This window comes from Mytilus galloprovincialis, chromosome 11 (genome assembly GCF_965363235.1).
Source record: "Mytilus galloprovincialis chromosome 11, xbMytGall1.hap1.1, whole genome shotgun sequence".
Classification (NCBI taxonomy): domain Eukaryota; kingdom Metazoa; phylum Mollusca; class Bivalvia; order Mytilida; family Mytilidae; genus Mytilus; species Mytilus galloprovincialis.
Genome location: NC_134848.1, coordinates 44,704,232 through 44,725,257, shown reverse-complemented (window position 1 = coordinate 44,725,257; position 21,026 = coordinate 44,704,232). Strand labels below are relative to the sequence as shown.

The 21,026-nt window shown below is 34.9% G+C and overlaps 1 protein-coding gene across 2 annotated transcripts; it reads left to right on the top strand.

The window, feature by feature from the left end:
• The first annotated feature begins 1,955 nt into the window (after positions 1–1,955).
• Positions 1,956–16,872, top strand: LOC143052239 (uncharacterized). Of its 2 annotated transcripts, none has more exons than XM_076225228.1 (11): positions 1,956–2,074; positions 4,243–4,389; positions 5,410–5,643; positions 6,306–6,515; positions 8,280–8,342; positions 8,873–8,995; positions 9,754–9,897; positions 11,571–11,627; positions 12,844–12,957; positions 14,967–15,531; positions 16,669–16,872. In XM_076225228.1, the coding sequence occupies exons 1-11, from the start codon at positions 2,023–2,025 to the stop codon at positions 16,856–16,858; spliced, it is 1,899 nt and encodes a 632-aa protein (XP_076081343.1). In that variant the 5' UTR covers positions 1,956–2,022; the 3' UTR covers positions 16,859–16,872. The 2 variants fall into 2 exon arrangements, with proteins under 2 accessions (XP_076081343.1, XP_076081344.1); XM_076225229.1 differs by having other exon boundaries at positions 1,969–2,074; positions 4,243–4,393.
• The last annotated feature ends 4,154 nt before the right edge of the window (positions 16,873–21,026 follow it).

Sequence of the window (21,026 nt, the reverse complement as noted above, 5' to 3'; positions counted from 1 at the left end):
TGTTGTGGTTTGAATTTTAACTGTGGTCTCGTCAGTGAAAATAACATCATCAAACTGTTCATTGTCTGCGAGGCATTTCAATGCATGGTCCAGTCTCTTTGGTTTGTTCTGATGTCTAACCATCTGACAGTATTGTGTCGCCGAACGTGTCCACCCAAGACTCTTCCTGGCTCTTTTGATTGTTGCCACACTTATGTTTATGTGAAAACGAGCATTAATTTCTCTTGTCAGTTCCTGTGCCGAAATCTCCCTGTCGGCATGGATTTTTTCGTCTATAAAGACCAATTAGTGTCTATCTTGCAGGGTTTTCCTCCGACCAGCTGCCTTTGGTGGATCACTAAGAGTGCCATTTGCACGGAAACGGGTATAAAATTTCCCGATGGCCTCTCTTGAAATAGAAACTCCCTCAGTGTCAGATAAAATACTGGAAATCTTCACATACGATTTTCCACTTTGGCGCATATTAACTATTCGCTGTCTCATATACATTGAAATTCGGTTAACTATGACGGGAGGCATTTTGAGTGTGGCTTTATCAACGATAATAATAACACTGAATGGCGACTCGAGAGATGCCCTAACTGCAGTGACGTCATTTAGAACTGTTCTACAATCCTGACAGGTTTGGTCAGTTCTACGGTTAGAACTGATTTAGTCAGTTCTGCTGACAGTTCTACGGTTAGAACTGATTTGGTCAGTTCTACCTAGAACTGATTTGGTCAGTTCTACCTAGAACTGATCCTGACAGTTCTACCCTAGAACTGATCCTGACAGTTCTACCTAGAACTGACTTGGTCAGTTCTACCTAGAACTGATTCTGACAGTTCTACTTAGAACAGTTCTAGGGTAGAACTGTTCTAGCTAGAACTGTTCTAGGACAGGTTAGAACAGTTCTATGACAGATTAGTCTGACAGTTCTAATGAGAGGTTAGAACTGATCTCCACTGTAGGTATCCTCCTTATGTAAAAAAAAATGTTGAATCACTTGTTTGGCAGTCGGATTAAATTCTCTTTTATTGACAGCAATGTGTGAAAAAAACAAACAGACGTAATAGGTGAGAATGCCTAATTAATTGGGATACAGAAGTATGGGTATATCTCCTCTCTTTTTATGGATCGTCATCTCTATGTGAAGATTTGTTGCGCTGACTTTAAGGCTGTTGACTAAAATTCAGTTTTGTATTGACATTTTTATCGAGATTATTCAAAGGTACACGAATATAAAATAGAAGATGTGGTATGATTGCCAATGAGACAACTCTCAACAAGATACCAAAAAGACACAGACATTAACAACTATAGGCCACCGTACGGCCTTCAACAATGAGCAAAGCCCATGCCGCATATTCAGCTATAAAAGGCCCCTATAAGACAATGTTAAACAATTCAAACGAGAAAACTAACGGACTCATTTATATAAAAAAAAAATGAACGAAAAACATACATGTATATGTAACACATAAACAAACAACAACCACTGAATTACAGGCTCCTGACTTGGGACAGGCACATACATAAATAATGTGGCGGGGTTAAACATGTTAGCGGGATCCCAACACTCCCCTAACTTGGGACAGTGGTATAACATTAGAACATAAGAACGAACTATACAAATCAGTTGAAAAAGGTTTAACTCACCAGATGGACAAAAATACAAGTAGTCTATTTAGAAATTGATGACGTAATTTTAGATTCCCTGTTTGTGCTATCTTAATCTATGACGCGATTATGGTAGCTATACGTATAAAGTCAAAAATTGCGTAGCCCTATACGTAGCAACTCCGATATTGATCACATCGACCCCTGGTAGATGATTTTTTTGTGTTTCTAGATTGCTGTCTCATCTAGGCATACTGTCATCCCTTATACCCATAGTCTTGAAAACACCAAAATGTTCAAAATAAATTGTGTACCCATTAACGTAAACTATGACACTAACAACAGATATACAGGTTCTTATCACCCTCCAACAGGTGCTGTCGATATCTGTACTATGTGACATTGTTTACAACAATACTTAATATGTCAGTTGGAAAACTTATAATAGGAATTACATATTTCGCAGTTACCTATGGTATGTTTATTTTATTTGATACTAGTACATATAGAAAACTTTGATTTAAAGTTAGTCTGTCTGTGGAAAACTAGAAAAGAGTCCATCAATGATTATTATATTGGAAAAATAAGCGATTGACATATTCCCGACATGACTAACACAGAAGGATTGATTGTTGGTTGCTTAACGTCCAGTGGCAAATATTTCATGCATGTTCATGATGATTAATGCAAAAGGATAAATTCCAATGATTTAGTTAGGGGGTCATGATTAACGCAAAAATGAATAAATTTCAATTATTAAGGAGGAGGATATCAGTAATTGGCCGTTTCAGAATCTAAAGATATCATGGGTAATTTCATTGTTCGTACCCCAAAATGAAAATAACGCCACGTCATTGGTTAAATTTCCATTGTTTATGACATTTTTAACCAATCAGGACGTTGTGGTGTACACTTTTGAAAATATTACCCAGGATGCATTAGATTCTGAAACGGCGAAGTAATTAGATCTTACTTTATGATAAAACAGGATAAATGCAGGATATCCAATCGCAATAAATGTTACATTTTGCATGTACAATACAGAATAGGGGATACCGTTTATCGGAATGTTTAGCAAGCTAGAGGCATTTGTGTGTTGGTTGAAATTATGCCTTGTTTTAATAGATCATTTAGATTCAAATAAGGGAACCACCATTTAACTTATAAAAAGACGGGGTATTTTGTTTCCTTAAAATACATTCTGATCCCCTATTTGAAAAAAAAAAAATTTGGTCAAGCAGATGACAAAAACAAAATATTCTGATTCCAGATTTCCCCCAAACATTTGTAATGTTACATTTTGAAACAAAAATTTGATTGATAGCGTCGAAAAACAAAAGAAAAATGTTTGCGCTTTGTGCAAAAAACAAACTTTGTGTCATGGAGGAAGGTGATGGTTGCTTCCTCATTGACGTAAATGTACAGCCCACATATCTAGTAGTTTATAAACAACAACGATTAGATAAAAAAAGATAACGGTACGTGGACTTATATTTCAAAGATGTAACTGAAAAAAAAAATCAAAAATAAAGATAAGAGAAAAAAAGTGCAAAGAAGGGAAGTAAAATAAATATTAATTTTAACTATACACACGTCAAGGACCCCCAAACCAGACCCTAATAACTGTATATTAAAGAGTGATTACGTTCCTATTCTTACATAGTACAAATGACAGTCCTTGCATAATCATTACTGTTCAATACAATCAATATCATTTTGAATTAATTACGTTGACCAAACAATATAAATGATTTTCAAAGTTGTCTCACTTTGAATGCTACATGTATTCTATATCATCTTACTTTCTATAAATTTCTTGGAATATGATTGGTAATAAGCTATATTTCATATGAAAAGAGGGACGAAAGATACCAAAGGGACAGTCAAACTCATAAATCTAAAACAAACTGACAACGCCATGGCTAAAAATGAAAAAAGACAAACAGAAAAACAATAGTACACATGACAAAACATAGAAAACTAAAGAATAAACAACACGAACCCCAACAAAAACTAGGGGTGATCTCAGGTGCTCCGGAAGGGTAAGTCATATTAAGTTAGTAGGCAGGATTATACCAATACACGGTTAGTATTGATGACTAACGTTTTTATTTTATTCTTTTATATTTATTCAAACTACATGTATCTCTATTCACTAAAAAGTTGTGTACAGCTTGTTATAGGTTTCATGTTTGTTTTTATCATAGAATTAAAAAGTAAAATCACAAAAATACTGAACTTAGAGGAAGATCAATTGGGAAAGTCCATAATCACATGGCAAAATCAAATAACAAAACGCATCAAAAACGAATGGACAAAAACGCTGGTTTTTGTTTGAAAGTTTATGCTAAATAAGATATAAAAAAAATGTCGATAAAAGAAAAAAACATACATGTAGCCTGGAATTCATTTTTCACTTTTATATTTTGTTGCGTAACGCGTTTAATGCGCTTTTTGGGGATTTATCTTTATCAGGAATTAAAAAAAGATGAGAACCAAAATGCCATGCAATATACGTAACAAAACACGTGAAGAGCTACATATATATGATCATAAGTGGTCTCTGTCTTCTTTTCGTATGGGTGTTATCTTTTGAATTGATGATATATAAAATATGCATTTTGATTTTAATTTCCATTTCAGCTCAAACGCAGGCCACACCATCGTTTTATGCCCTTGACAATCCATGTTATGATAAATTTAAGCTATGTTCTTCATCGTGTGAGGTCGTAACCTTGAAAAATGACGTGGTGTGTGAGTTTTGTATTTGTAAAAACCCAGATAATAATAGTAGGTAATATATATTTTAAACTATAAAACACATATACTTAGACTTTTTAGGGAAACAAATATATTTGTCGTTGTCAGTTCATTTCAATCTATGAGTTTGACTCCCTTTGGTGTATTTCGCCCCCTCTTTTATTTTATTTTATCGAAATCTTCAAAAATGTTCTGCTATTGAATTGATGTCTTCCCGTGCCATAATTTACCGACAGCTTTCTTGAATGCAGTGATCATAACCACGGTCACGCCCACCTCATCTTTCGTTTGAAGTTCAACGTCACAAACAAGGTACTAAAGGGAAAACCTTTAACTAAAGACATTAGAAAGTAAATAAACATGGAAAGTAGATATTACCTATCGATTATGTAAACAATATTTTTATACGTCAAATTATTTAACTAAAGCAAATAAACATGGCTCAACTATATCATTTTAATATTTTCCATGCGCTCTATTATTCTTTGTTGATTGTTTATCAAGGTCCGTCGGTAATCTTCGACACCATGAAAAGCAGCAACAACAACAAAAATAATCTCAAAACAACACGAAGCAAAATATAAAAAAAGACCATTTGTCCTTGAACCAGAAACTTTAGTCTGTACACGAACGGACTGTACTATGTTATAGTCTTAGAGAACAAACACACCAGCACGTGACCCAACTTCCTTCTAACCCACGTGTCTTATCTATGTTGGAGAGCCCTGATTCAGTATACTATGTCCTAGGTGGTTAACATTCAAGTAAATCAGGTTACATGTACCCTCTTTATCCATTCGGGATTTGTGCGTACACCACATATGGAAGTCACGATACAAATAATCGAAAACCTGTCTGAAAATCGCTGCTATACGGAAAAGGCGTGGGATAGATTTTTAAAAAATTTAGTGAAGATTTGTCCAATTTTCTAAAGGAACAAAAAATGTGTATTTTACGTAAACATTTTTTTTAAATATTTTTTTATGTAGATTCACATTGATATATAAAATAAGACTATGTTTAATTCGTTTTCTGGAATATTTATCGTAGTTCTATGGCCGACGACTGTTTCAACTGTACCAACAACGATTCCACCAACGATAACAACGTCTGGAACGAGATCTCCGTATATCACTGTCAATAACATTACGTATGTAACCTTGAGGAACCCATGTCAACAGAAATTAGCCATGTGCCCGACGTTCTGTGACAAGTCCAATGTGTCATACCATGGTCGTATTTGTGAAACTTGCGTGTGTAAAGTTCTTCAGAAGGAATCGTTTGGTAAGTTCTGTCGACATACTTTTATATATATAAACGTAAAAACGAAGACACGTGTTTAATTTTAAAAATATAACGGAAACAGCTCTGTATGAGATTTGAATAAGGGTTCCTAATTTCTTTATTCTTTAACTTTTTGAAATTTCTTTTTAATTTCTTTAAATATATTTTGACAATTTAAAACAAAACAGTTCGTTTTGGCCATTAAAATCAGGAATGAGACAACTCTCCATCTAAGTCACAAAAAAGAAAACAATTACTGTATCTATGATTAGTATTTTAGGTCTAAGTATTGCTACATGTGTTTCCTTATTCTACATTGGAGAGAGGTATAGGGGGAGGAAAGAGATCTCACAAAATTTAACATGTTTCATCCTACTGCATGTTGGCGCCTATCCTAAGTCAGGAGCTTCTAGCCTTTGTTAGTCTTGTATGTTTGTTTTTTTTTTAAATTTAAGTTCATTTATATAATTTGGAGTTTAGTATGACATCCATTTTCACAGAGCTAGTACACATTTTATTTTGAATATACCATGGCGTTTGTCTTTCTCTCTATTTTAGTTTTCAGTTGATATTAGTATACTTCAATGTTACACCAAAAATAAAAGTTTCTCGGTATACTTTTTATTTGTTGTCCTTATTTTTTATTTTTATTTTTTTTATAGGAAAACGTGACAATCCACTGGGCAATGTCGTGCTCCCTGATCGTAAGTTAAAGCGGGAAAATACGAGAGACAGAAGTGAGGAATTTTACAATAGGAAAACAAAGCGATGTGTACCATTCTTCTGTCCTTTATTCCGTTGCCCTGCTGGGAAAGTTTTTGAAATAGGACCTGACGGATGTCAAATATGCCGGTGCATCAAGCAACATGCTGGTAAATATATTACAGTGAAACCTGGCTAAATCGAATCCTGCATAAACCAAAAACCTGAATAAACCAAACATGTTCTAACGCACCGTCATACCAACTGTATGCGTTGTGAACCTGATGAAACCGAACATCGGCCAAAACTGAACAAAATTTTAAGTCCCGAAGTGGTTCGGTTTAAACAGGTTTCGCTGTATCTTAGTTTTTAAACACATCTGATAAGCTTTACATGTAATATGCATGTCAATCAGACAACAACCAAATGTTTGTTAATAAAAGGCATATATAGAGGTCAGCATACTCTTTAACATTAGACAGATAGGCAGGCATAGAGGCTATACTACATGTATATGTTCCCAGCTTTACTTTTGTGCACTCAGATTGAACGAGTAACAATTTGACAGCTCAGTAAAGTACACAAAATGTATTATTGTAACACGCTACGGGGTTCTATACAACTTGACATGGACCAAAGATCTACCATCAGCACCTTCTAGCAATTGGCCACACACAAAAACTATGACACATATAAGCATCTCCTGCTTAACATACATAAACCGCTATACGAATTAAAACACGCAGTCAATAGGACATAATATATATGCGTGTAGGTTAGGTGATTTGTTTGTTAGGTAAGATCTCATACCGCAGAAACCCGTCGTCAGTGAGTAGAGAAACTGGCGCATAGTATCGGTAAACTAATTCGCGATTGTCCCGTAAAACGTGTGAAGAGTCAATTTCAGTTTTTTGTTCATTCTAACGGTGCTCATATAAATATTAAGCTAAACACGCATTAAGTGTTTTTTCTTCTTCTGTAGACAATGAACTAACATTGTGTCGTGCTCTAATATTGAACTCAATAAATCAATAAAATTGAGAATGGAAATGGGGAATGTGTCAAAGAGACAACAACCCGACCAAATAAAAAACAACAGCAGAGGGTCACCAACAGGTCTTCAATGTAGCGAGAAATTCTCGCAACCGGAGGCGTCCCTCAGCTGGCCCCTAAACAAATATAAACTAGTCCAGTGATAATGAACGCCATACTAATTTCCAAATTGTACACGAGAAACTAAAATTAAAATAATACAAGACTAACAAAGGCCAGAGGCTCCTGACTTGGGACAGGCGCAAAAATGCGGCGGGGTTAAACATGTTTGTGAGATCTCAACCCTCCCCCTATACCTCTAACCAATGTAGTAAAGTAAACGCATAACAATACGCACATTAAAATTCAGTTCAAGAGAAATCCGAGTCTGATGTCAGAAGATGTAACCAAAGAAAATAAACAAAATGACAATAATACACAAATAACAACAGACTACTAGCAGTTAACTGACATGCCAGCTCCAGACTTCAATTAAACTGACTGAAAGATTATGATTTCATCATATGAACATCAGGCACAATCCTTCCTGTTAGGGGTTTAGTATCATACCATCATAACATATATGAGAAGAACATAACCCGTGTCATGCCAACAACTGTTTTTTAGAATAAATGTGTTTAGTTCCGATGCAAAGACCTTATCAGTGACTCAATATTAACGCCAAAATATGCAATCTTTAATGACTTGACAACAGTATCGTAATTATATCCCTTCTTGATAAGTCTATTCAAACGTTTTGTAAGTTTCTGAGGTGAATACTGACACCTTTGTGCTTTATAAAGAATATTACCATAAAAAATTGGATGTGAAATACCTGAACGTATTAGAAGTCTGCATGTCAATGTTTATTTAGACAAAAACTATTATTGTTATTCTTAAAGCAACAAGTACCCTGGAGCCGTCAACGACACAAGTGGTAACCTCAACAAAGATTGCACAATCAGGTATTATAGCGTTACAATAATTCAGGCAACGAAGACTTTATATAAAAGTGTACTAATTTTTTTTTATCATTTATTTTCATTTTCTTTAAACAACTTTTTTCGGACTTTTTCACGTATATATATATATATATATATATATATATATATATATAAATACAACCCTACAGGCATTCAAACTTCTTCCTCTGCTGAAGGGCTATAAAAAAAAATCTACTCTGAATCTCTCAGTTTATAAAGTACAGAGTTCAGAACATATTTGTATTTAAATTACCGTACGCGATGGAGTTGCATTCGTTATATTTGCAATTTAGATAACTTCGCATTACAAGGGACATACAAATGCGAATGTAATAAATCACGAACTGGTTTGATGAATTGATATATGTACATTCCATGAAAATAACCACTTTTTAATTACAGTTAATGTATTTGTATAAAACTGGGGTTATATTGCTACAGATACGCAAACCATTACACACAAACTACATAGTATTACGTTCTCGATGCACAATGATGTGTTTCTGTTTTAGGCCCGAAACCTGATCCTACCGAACTGTTCTGTTTGCCGGGCCCAGAATACTGCCACCGTGACTGTCTGGTACACAACATTACAGTCGATGATTGGCATTGTTTCTTCTGTCGCTGTCCACAAGGTTTGAAGATGTAGATATAAGAAGATATGATATATGTGCCGATGAGACAACTCCCCACCCAAATCTTGTATATAGATATAAGATGTGGTATTATGAGTGTCAATGAGGCAACTCTCCATCATGGTCAGAATTTGTAAAAATAAAAAAAAAAAACATTATAGTTCAAAGTACGACCTTCAACACGGAGCCTTATCTCACACCGAACAGCAAAAAGTAAAATAACAAAACTAACGATCTCCAAGGAAAACTCAAAACTGAAAGTCCGTAATCAAATACTAGTAGCAAAATCAAAAGTTCAAACACACCAAGCTATATAGGGTCCAAAACATGACTAGAGTATAACCATTCAAACAGGAAAAAACAACGATCTAGTCTATATAAAAAACGAAAAACGGGAAAACTGTAGTTTGCATATGTCTTAAAACTTTTAAAATTTTAAATCACTGCACTGCGATCAGTTAATTGTTGATACTGTTATTCTTTTTTTATTCCGCGTCAAATTTTTGATATTAAATTGCCAAGAAAACAACAATCCACACCTGAGTCTAAATGCTTGGATTAAAGTAATCCTTCATTGTCGGAATTTGATAAGTTTCCTATTGATAAAACCATAAACTAATATTAAGTTCTGCAAAAATTACACCCATCTGACAGATAAATTAAAATATTCCAAGGAATAGTTTTGATTCTTCTTTGGTCTTTCTTTTATTCAAATTTAATTTCGATTTAATTACAAACAATGTGTGTCATTTATCTAGGAGAAGTGTTTATGGCTATGATAAATCCTTGCAGCCATAAAGTTCGTGTTTGTCCATCATATTGTACGATCCGACATTTAGAAGATATAATTCTTGGAACCATACAATGCGATTACTGCGACTGTAACACAACAAACAAACAAGGTAGGTACACTGTCATATTGTATAAAATTGAGAAAGGAAATGGGGAATGTGTCAAAGCGACAACATCCCGACCATAGAGCAGACAACAGCCGAAGGCCACCAATGAGTCTTCAATGTAGCGAGAAACTCCCGCACCCGTAGGCGTCCTTCAGCTGGCCCCTTAAAAAACATGTATACTAGTACAGTGATAATGGACGTCATACTAAACTCCGAATTATACACCAGAAACTAAAATTAAAAATCATACAAGACTAACAAAGGCCAGAGGTTCCTGACTTGGGACAGGCGCAAAAATGCGGCGGGGTTAAACATGTTTTTGAGATCTCAACCCTCCCCCTATACCTCTAGCCAATGTAGAAAAGTAAACGCATACCAATATACGCACATTAAAATTCAGTTCATGAGAAGTCCGAGTCTGATGTCAGAAGATGTAACAAAAGAAAATAAATAAAATGACAATAATACATAAATAACAACAGACTACTAGCAGTTAACTGACATGCCAGCTCCAGACATCAATTAAACTGATTGAAAGATTATGTCTTCATCATATGAATATCAGGCGCAATCCCTCCTGTTAAGGGTTTAGTATCATACTATCATAAAATATATGAGAAGAACATAACCCGTGTCATGCCAACAACTGTTTTTAACTTTTTAAATAAATGTGTTTAGTTCCGATGCAATGACCCTATTAGTGAATAAATATTAAAGCCAAAATATGCAATCTTTAATGACCTGACAACAGTATCGTAACTAAACTATATCCCTTCTTAATAAGTATGTTTAAGGTTTTGTAAGCCTTTGAGGTGAATACTGATCCTTATACGCTGAGTAGGAAGTAGCAAACATATTTACAAACATGTTTGTTTCTTTTCTCCGAATAGTCTTCATTGGAATGTTTGCCAAATGATATCATATAACTGACTGGATTATTTTTTAGATCTACGTTATTAATGCATTTCGAATATATTACATCTAAATAGGGGGTCTCATTGGGGGGTTGCGATCCCGGATCCCGCTTACTGTTTTGTCAGATTCCCGTACACGTACGTAATCATTTCTCATTTTTTTGGTCTTTTCCCGGGTCCCGCTAGACCTCATTTCCCGTTTTCACGACACAATAATTTGATTTTCACGTGTCATGCTTACAAAAAATCGGCAATCCCGCGTCACGCTTAGACCCCAATGAGACCCACTTAATAGCTACGGGCATGCCATTGTACATGTATCATAGCAGTCAAACGGACAAGCTTCATAAGAAATTTTATTAGCATAGGGCTATATGTAAAATTAAATATATCTTTTAATCTATAATAATTGTTAATTGGATGGAGAGTTGTCTCATTGGCACTCACACCACATCTTCCTATATCTTTTAATCTAGCGTCAAGAATAATTACCATCACTAGTACAGAGTTATTTCGCAATAAAAAATTAGAGGAATAAAAAGTGTATTTAAAAAAAGCAACAATATCCGGAACAAGTAATAAATTAGGAATTAAAAAGGCAACGATAAAAAGGACCAATTATAACAGAATCGCGGCGATCCGAAACAACCGAAGAATCATCGAACACTAATGAATTTGAACAAAATTATCACGTTTGTCACAACATATAATCCACGGATATCATGCATATATGTAGTAATGTTTTAACTTATTTTTACACAGACTTAGAAAGAGAATTAAGATTTTTACTCCAAGATGATTTAAAAGTTACAAATAGTGGTGAGTATAATATTGACTAAGAACTAAAACTAGCAACTGTGTTGTATTATGGAATAAAACCGGTGTAAAAGAGGGACGAAAGATACCAAAGGGACAGTCAAACTCATAAATCGAAAATAAACTGACAACGGCTGGCTAAAAATGAAAGAAGACAAACAGACAAACAATAAAAAACATGACACAACATAGAAAACTAAATAATAAGTAACACGAACCCAACCAAAAACTAGGGGTAACATATTCTTGGTCAGACAAAGAAGATATTTTCAACTGCAACACTGTTATTTACTAGTTAGCGAAAAAGTACAAAATTTGCCAATTTATATTTAACCCAGAACTTTGTTAATTTATGGGGCGATGTCAAGACGTATATATGCATATGCATTGTCACATTTTTTTCGATTGCACAGCCATGTTTCTATTGTTGGGAACTCGCTTCGGTAGGAAAACTGAAAATCATTTAATAATTATGTTTGGAGTCGAGAGCGCCTGCTGCCACGTGTGGGATTCGAGCTTACAACATCTGTGAGGATAGGATAGTGATACAGTAATTCGACTACTTAGACGAATCGGCCACCGAGGCCCTCCACTTAATGAAGTTTGCATTAATATACCAGATATATTTAAAAAGAAGGACAATAAACATTTGCACATTTACTGATTTACTAAATGCCTTGTGCTTACTATCCAGTGGAAACTTTAACAAGAACATAATTACGACGATGTATTGCTTATTGAACCAGTCTCCGAATTCAAATTTCGATACATATTCCAGAATATGTAGCATTAATCAATTGAATGGACATCATGTAGGAAACGCGAAAATTAACATCGTCAGCATTTTATGTTATTCACTTGGTATTACAATGGATTTCCTACCTTTATATAAGTGTCTTCAAAAGAGCAGTATAGTCGACTTTACGGGTGTGTTGGCTTTTTTATTGTACGTTTTGATGATTTTTATGTTAGCGTCACTGATGAGTCTTTTGTAGACGAAACGCGCGTCGGTGAACATACAAAATTTCAATCCTGATATCTACATTGTATGATGAGTTTACTTACGCCCATTATTGTTCAAATCTACTCTATTTGAACATTGGTGGATAACTGTAGTTGTCCAATTAGCAATCATACCAAGTCTCTTTTCTTATATTAAATATTTGAGTTACCAATGTATGATATGTTTTGTTATAACAAAATGTTTGATTTTTTTCAGTTATAGCTTCAACTATACATTGTCTTGAATATGCAAGTGACTGTCCATCGCACTGTCATGCATTCACAGTTCACAATAACGCCTGGAAATGTCACGTGTGTCTTTGTCATGGAGGTTTGTTTTCCTTTTAGAATATTGTTCTGGGCACATGAACATGTCGTACAAAGTTCATTAGAATAAAAACGTAACTTGATAGCCCTTATTTAGGGAGTTGGGCATTTTTTCATAAAGAACGGGATGGTAAACCAATGTTGTATTATAATGAACGAATAATAAACAATGAGTGGATTCCCGACATGGGAATAATAAGTTTAGGCTTAAACATCATTTGTAAAGTTTTATTGTAGGTCTAGACATTTTTGAATATGTTTTATTTTTGTTTGCGTTAAATGTATATCGCAGTTATGCTACATACTGTTTTATGAAAATACTTGTATACCATTCATTTGAGTGTAAAGCCTCGGTCACACCTTACCGGATAGCACGAACGGAAGCCTAACGGATGAAAATAAAAGTTGTCCGTTGACAAAATTGTTATCCGTTGGGAGTCCGTTGATGTACTGACCGAATAAAACGGACGTGTAACGGATGCATAACGGACACACACCGGATATGCACTGTACAAGAAACGGACACGTACCGGACAGAACGGATGTCGAACGTACATCCAACGGACGAGTAACGCATAAAACGGACACCTAACGGAAGTGTACCGGATAAAACGGATGAACAAGATTTACGGAAAAATCAAAGGCGACAATAATAATACATGTAAATCGCATAAATATTCAAAAAGTTTCTGTGTAACTGGTTTAGGTTTGTTCTTCAAAATTCCGCCAAAGGGCAGTGTCTGGCCTGAATAAGAACTGCTTGATTGTGAAGACGTGCCTATACTCTAAGATCGATTATGAATAATAAGAATTCATGAACCTTAAGAAATCAGACATACATGTACCAATAATTGGCATTTCTGACGCGAAATGTTCAATTGTCATTTATCCGTTTCAGATCCGTTCTGTCCGTCATACGTCCGGTAGAAGTCCGTTTCTCATCCGTTCAACATCCGTTTTATCCGTTAAACGTCCGGTAGAAGTCCGTTGGTGAATTTATCTTCCAGATTTCCAACGGATGTATAACGGACACGTAACGGATACAAAACGGAAACGAAACGGACGAGTACCGTACAAAACGGACGCCTAACGGACGTTCAACGGACATTTTATCCGTTGGACGTCCGTTCAAAGTTTTGAACATGCTCAAAATTTTCAACCGGACAGAACGGACGTCGACGGATACAACGTACGCTTAACGGACATGCAACGGATATGGACGGACGTCTAACGGATAAGAACGGACGTCTAACGGACATGAACGGATTGAAAAAAAGTTATCCGTTAGGCGTTCGTTCGAGCTATCCGGTAAGGTGTGACCGAGGCTTTAATGTAATGAGTTTATCAGAATTATTTTGTATTCAATAATTAAAGCAGTCTTCGATATACAAGGCAAATATGTTCACGAAAAGTATTATTAAGAAGGATTGGTATTTTTCTGTACACTAAACGTACTATTTCCGTATATTCTCTATATATTGAAATATATTTAAAAAAAAAAGAAGATTGATTCACCAACCATAAAATTGAGAATGGATATTACAGACCAGAATACTAGGATTTAAACGGATATATGAAATTTCAAATCCATACACGGAGAAGACCACTTTTGCTGAAGATTAGTTGATATCTCAAAATATTGAATTACTCAGTTTACAACTTTACAGTGTATTTTTCAAAACAACATCTTTGAAACAATATTAAGCTGTTAAAAAGTAAGCTAGGCTAAGCACTTGCAAGTAAAAGTGCAAACTTGAGATAGGAAGAATACAAGAGGTTTTTGATGGCGTTCCTTCAATTCTGTATTCTTTAATTCTTTTATGGCAATTTATCTATTTTATATGTGTTTTGCGAATTACTAGCATTCAATATCCTTTTATTTTTAAAAGCCCCTCATTCTATCTTTTTTTTGGGGGTGACCTTTTTTCTCTATTCTATTAAACCTATTTATACCCATTCAGGTATTTTATAACGATTATGAACTTAATATATATAAAATAACTTTTTTCATAGTTCTCATCCCAAGAACCTTCATTCATCATCTACATTCATCGTCATTAACATCAAGAATGGCATCGACGTCAATCTCAACAATACCATATAACTCGAAGCCGGATTCAACGAAAACATCAGAAAGTCGCACAACCAGTGAAGAACCAGTCACAAGTAGTTCCCGATCGTCGCCACTGCCAACTAGCGAAGAACCAGTCACAACTGTTAACCGGTTGTCTTCACTACCCTCTACCAAAGAATCAGTCACAACTATTTACCGATCGTCGCCACTGCCAACTAGTGTAGAACCAGTCACAACTGCTAACCGGCCGTCTTCACTACCTTCGAGAGAAGTACCAGTAACAACTATTAAACGGCCGTCGCCAATACCTACTAGTGGTTCTACTTTGTACCCACACACAACTAATGTCAACAAACCCACAACCAATGGTGGATCAATTAGTTGTTTTATATGCAATTCTACAAATTGTAATGATGATGAATTACAGTTATGCAGTTCCGGTAAAAAGTATTGTATGAATACCTTAACTGTGCACACTGATGGTACAAAAGATATATTTAGAAGGTAAACGTCTTTTTTCTAGCTGATAAATAAGGGTGTTCCTTCTGTTTGATTGAGGTCTCATCAAGCTTAGTTACTTGTTCTTTAATTAGTCCATTTATGAGTGCCTGAGTGGGTTTACATAATAGCAAAAAGTACAAATTGATAGCCGCCAAAAAAAAAAAAAAATGGGAAAATTAGTCCATAAAAATTTAAGAAAGTGCCCAAAATTAAAAAAAGAATATCAAATACCAAAATAGAGGATAATCCGCCCTAATTTAGACTCACGAAAACCTCACAATGCCCTATTTTTGGGCTTTACAAATTGTGACTTGGATGGAGAGTTGTCTCATTGACACTCATACCACATCATTCATACTTTCGTGGTATTCGATGATCTTTAAATATAAACTACCTTTATAAAGACGTCTTTCGATGTTGTGTTCTGTTGTGACCTTATATCAAATACACAAAATGAACACAAATATGAAATTATTTAGATACAATTAATTTCGAACATCTTCGTGTCTCTTAATATGTTTTTATTGATCATTTGCTATTCTATATTTTTATTCATATTGCATCATTTATAAATGATGCTACAAAAATGTATGCATTACAATTAAAATGTTAAAATGTTTTTTACGGTTTTGGCCTTTTATCGATTCCTCGGCACGAAGATATATTTCTTGTACCATACTCTTCGTTAAAATGTTATTTTCCAACGGTTGTGGCCTGTTATCCATTTCTCGCACGAAAAGATGTTCCTTGTATCTCAGTGCTTGTTAAAATCTTATTGTACTTCGGTTTCGGTCTGTTATCCGTTTCTCTCACGACGAGGTATATGTATTTTTGTTATCACACGGCTCGTTTAAGGGTTATTCTCCTATGGTTGTGACCTATGATCCATTTCTTGCCCGATGAGATATTTCCCGTATCACAATGCTCGTTAAAATGTTATTCGCCTACAGTTGTTGCTTGTTATCCATTTCTCGTATGAAGAGATATTTCTCATATGACACTGCTTGTTATTTATTTCAAATATTATGTATAAAAATAAAAAAAATATTGAAAACAGATTTTAAACTCGAGTTCATATCTAGCAACACCTAACTCTCATTCGTATAAATATTGAATAATTGTCTGTTATTGTGTTTTCAGTTGTGTATCTGAAGATGAATGCAATAAGAAATGGTGGCTGAAAACTGCAGACGACCCTTTGTGTCTTACTTTACAGAATGGCGAATCTGTGGAACTAGCGGATACCAGAGAGTGTAATTTTTGTTGTACAGAAAATGGCTGCAATAAAAATCTGAAAATTGACGATCATATATTTATTGGAAAGGAATAAACGATAACATTGTATTGTGTCAGTTTGTTACGTGCATTCTGTAGTTTAATTTTATTTGAGTAAAATATACTCCGGGAATAGAGGATGATTGCGCCAATGTCCCTCATTTTAACGAAGAAAGAACAAAAACCTCCAAAATATCACGGCAAAGAAATTGATTATTAAGATATTTAAAATTCATAAAAAGGAAAAAAGTCGGTAAATTTTAAATTAGGGAGATGACGGATGCTTGAATATTAAACAAATATCCGCCAGATGAGACTAAATATACATGACTGTTCTACCATCAGCGATCACTGATAATTTAAGAACTACCTAAAATGTGTCCTGTTCACAAGGACCTATGGTAATTTTAATGACAGAATTCCTTTGTTTTAAAACCTGGCACTTACACTGACACTTTCTAATTTAATTGCCATTTTTTCAAAAAAAAAACCCAACAGATTCTTCCAGGACTTGGTCAAATAAAGAATAAGACACAATCAATCCATTGATACAAATCATAAAATTTCTTTTCCAACGTAGGATTTCAGAATTGTTCAACGGTTTTAAAGGACTATAAATGAAAATAAGAAAAGCTGATATAAAAACAAAAAAACAGCTGACATAACAAAGGTACAAGTTACATGTACAATGAAAATTATAAAGTGTCAACAAATTAAAACAAAATAGTGATAATTGATGAAACCAATAAAGCAAAATGATTTTAACACATGTTAATATCGCGATAATAATATATTTACTAATATGACTTTTTTATTTACACCAGGCAAGTCTTATTCACGCTTTTAAAGATGATTAGAACATAATGATGTAAAAAGACTATAGAAGTCGAAGCTTATTACGTATTAAGTTGAACAGTACACTCTCCATACACAAGTCATTGAATTAAACATCAATTTTTCGAACCGACTTGGCTGCGTTTTATACACCCCACACAGCCAATTACAAACAGTACTACCGGAAAGCCAGGCAACCTTCGGTGTTAATATTGTCGTCATATTACTGCTGTTGCATACATGTTACACTTATACCTTTTTAATGTTTTGTTTTACTGTGCGTACTGCCATGTGTTTGTTTATTATTTATTCTTCTTTGCTAGAGGTATAAGAATAGAGTTGAGATTTCACAAAATATGTTTAACACCATCACATTTTGCGCCTGTCTTAATTCAGGAGAATCTGGATTTTGCTAGGCATTTGCAAGTCTTGTGGATTTTTTTATTTCAGTTCCTTTACATGGTTTTGGTTTCGTGACGTTTGTTTTCAGAGGCCCCTCATGGGGGGGGGGGGGGGGGTCCTAGTAATCACATAATCACCATTTTTTTGCCAATATAATCACATAATCATTAAATATTTGCTTATCTTTAGTAATCAAATAATCATAAACTAAAAATGCAGTCCTAGGTAATCAAATAATCATGAAATATTTGGCTTAATAATCAAATAATCATTAAAAAAACGGCCAAGTAATCACATAATCAAAAAACCCATGAGGGCCCTCTTTTCACGGAACTAGTGCACTTATTCAGGAGGTAACTGAGACCCGCTTCAGGTGCGGATATTTCTCGATATGTAGGAACACGTTGGTAGCCTTGGATTGTTTCCTACTCTTGGTCGGGTTGTATTGTTGGCACATTCTCCATTTCCATTCTCATTTTTATCTAGCACGAACAGATTTGAAAATTTGAACTCTTTTAACCATATCTAAGTTTAATCAGTACCGATGTTTAAAACCATAACAGCTCATCAAATATACAAGGCTTTTCTTTTGGTGCGTTTATCGCGCGTTTTGACGTGTACGTATATGCAACTAAAGGCTCATCATTTGTGCTCGCAACAAAACGGTTAAGCTAGGTTCACACTGCCGATCAGACAGACTCGATCAAGACAAATTAAGCGATCGGAAGTCTGCCTCAATCGACAAGAATGTTCGGGGTGGTCTACCTTGGTCGTCATCGATCTGACTTTCTACCCGAGAGTTTTTGACATGTCAAAAACACTGGAGTAAGGATCGAGAAGCCAGTCACTCGAGAAGAGATCGAGAAATCGTCGAGTAGCGGTCGAATTGGTCGGGAAAAGATCATGTAGTGATCGAGTTTTGTCAGAATACAAATAGTTTACCGATCAGTACTCGATCATTTCGATCTTTGCTCGACTAATATCCGATCAATTCCCGATCAACGACAACCTGTACGATATCTGGTCAAGATTAACCCGACCATTGCCCGATCGATTCATGTTCACTGCGACTTCTATATTTTTGTCATCCCAGACCAACTCGACCAATACATGATCTCTACGCGACTACATTCGACCACTCTTTCATCTCTACTCAGCCATTCACGAGTAAACATAACTGCTGCATGATTCGTTAAAAATGTGTGCAGCTCTGATTAACTCTCATAACTTTGCTTCTGCAAAAATATATTGTCACTTTTTATTATAAACTGTACACAAATTCCTCCATGCACAGTACGCGTTTGTTCTTTTGGAAGGAGACGTAAAATTTCAAAAGAAAGAACACAGATACCAAAGGAGCAATCAAACCCAAAGGTCAAACTGACACAGCCATATTGAAAAACGAAATCCGACGAGAAGACAAACAGAAGTGAACATAACACAACATAAAAAAAAACTTCGTTGACAATGTAATGGAATTCGATGCGACTGTCATACAAGTGAGAGGTTTAGCTAGCTATAAAACCAGGTTCAATCCACCATTTTCTACATTAGAAAATGCCTGTACCAAGTCAGGAATATGACAGTTGTTATCCATTCGTTTGATGTGTTTGGACTTTTGATTTTGCCTTTTGATTTTTGATTTTCCTTTTTGAATTTTCCTCGGAGTTAAGTATTTTTGTGTTTTTACTTTTTTTTTTTTTAAACATAGCAACACGAAACCCAATAAAACCTGGAACGATCTCAGGTGTTTCGGAAGGGAAGTAGATTCTGCATTTTGACCCCAGAGGATTTTTCAAAATATGAAAGTACGTGTGCATTAAAATTCATTATTGGACAGTTTATGTCTAATTTAGCCTTTTAAGTTAGTTTTTAAGAAAATCAATTTTATATTTTAGCTGTTTAGTGGGCTATTTTATATGACTGTCCCTATTTTCCGTATGTCCAGAATTTTTTGTAGTATAAAAATAAGAAGATGTGGTATGATTGTCAATGAAGCAAATCTCCACAGGACAACAAAATGACACAGAAATTAACAACTACATGTATATGTAACCGTACGGTCGAATGTTTACAAACACTTTTTGTTCATACGCTTTTTGATACAATTTTATTAAAAAAATGAGACGAAAGACAGATGATTTTTATTTGAATTCGTGATAGATATATGTAAACAGTTTTAGAAAACTTTAAGGTATTCTCATTGAGATTCTATTTTTGTCCAAATTTTAGGAAATATGTGACATCTTTGCCCCCTTTTTTGCAATATTATTAGTTAAAAAGGCAGGTTGTTGCCATGGATACATCAAAAAGGAATATCATTGAACCATTCAACTACTGGGTATCAAATCTATGGAAATACTGATTACAGACATATGCACCTATATGACTCAAAAAGTAGGCTTAATTTGCAAGAAAGCAAGGGAAAGGGGATGGTTACATTTATCTATATTGTTATCTAACATCAATAATTCACATCAGCGTCCTACTCTACTTTCAGGAAGTTTTATAACCCTTGGGGTCCTCTTTGTTCAGCTCCTGCAAGTCTCTCATACTTTTGATTTTGCCATTTGATTAGGAACTTTCCGTTTTGAATTTTCCTCGGAGTCAGTATTTGTGTGATTATCATTTATACTGCCCACACAGTGGTCGCCTTGTCAGCCACTACATATCTAGATTTTTCGGAACCCTTTGCTGTCTACCCCTTTTTATTGTTTTCTATGTTATCTCCAAGCTACGTCACAGCTATTAACCTGTCTATCTGAGCTCTAACCACCTTGCCAAACAATCCAACTGCTTTATTTCCTTGTAGATATTTTAAATGTAATATTTTACTCAGATCTTCTGTAAACTACTGAATATCACCAATTGCAAATAAACGGAGAACGTGTCTATTGGACACAGATAATGTCCCTGCTTGCATATAACGTTATAAAGAGTCATTACTCAAGAATGGTAAAAGTGACAACACTCAAATTCGCACTTGA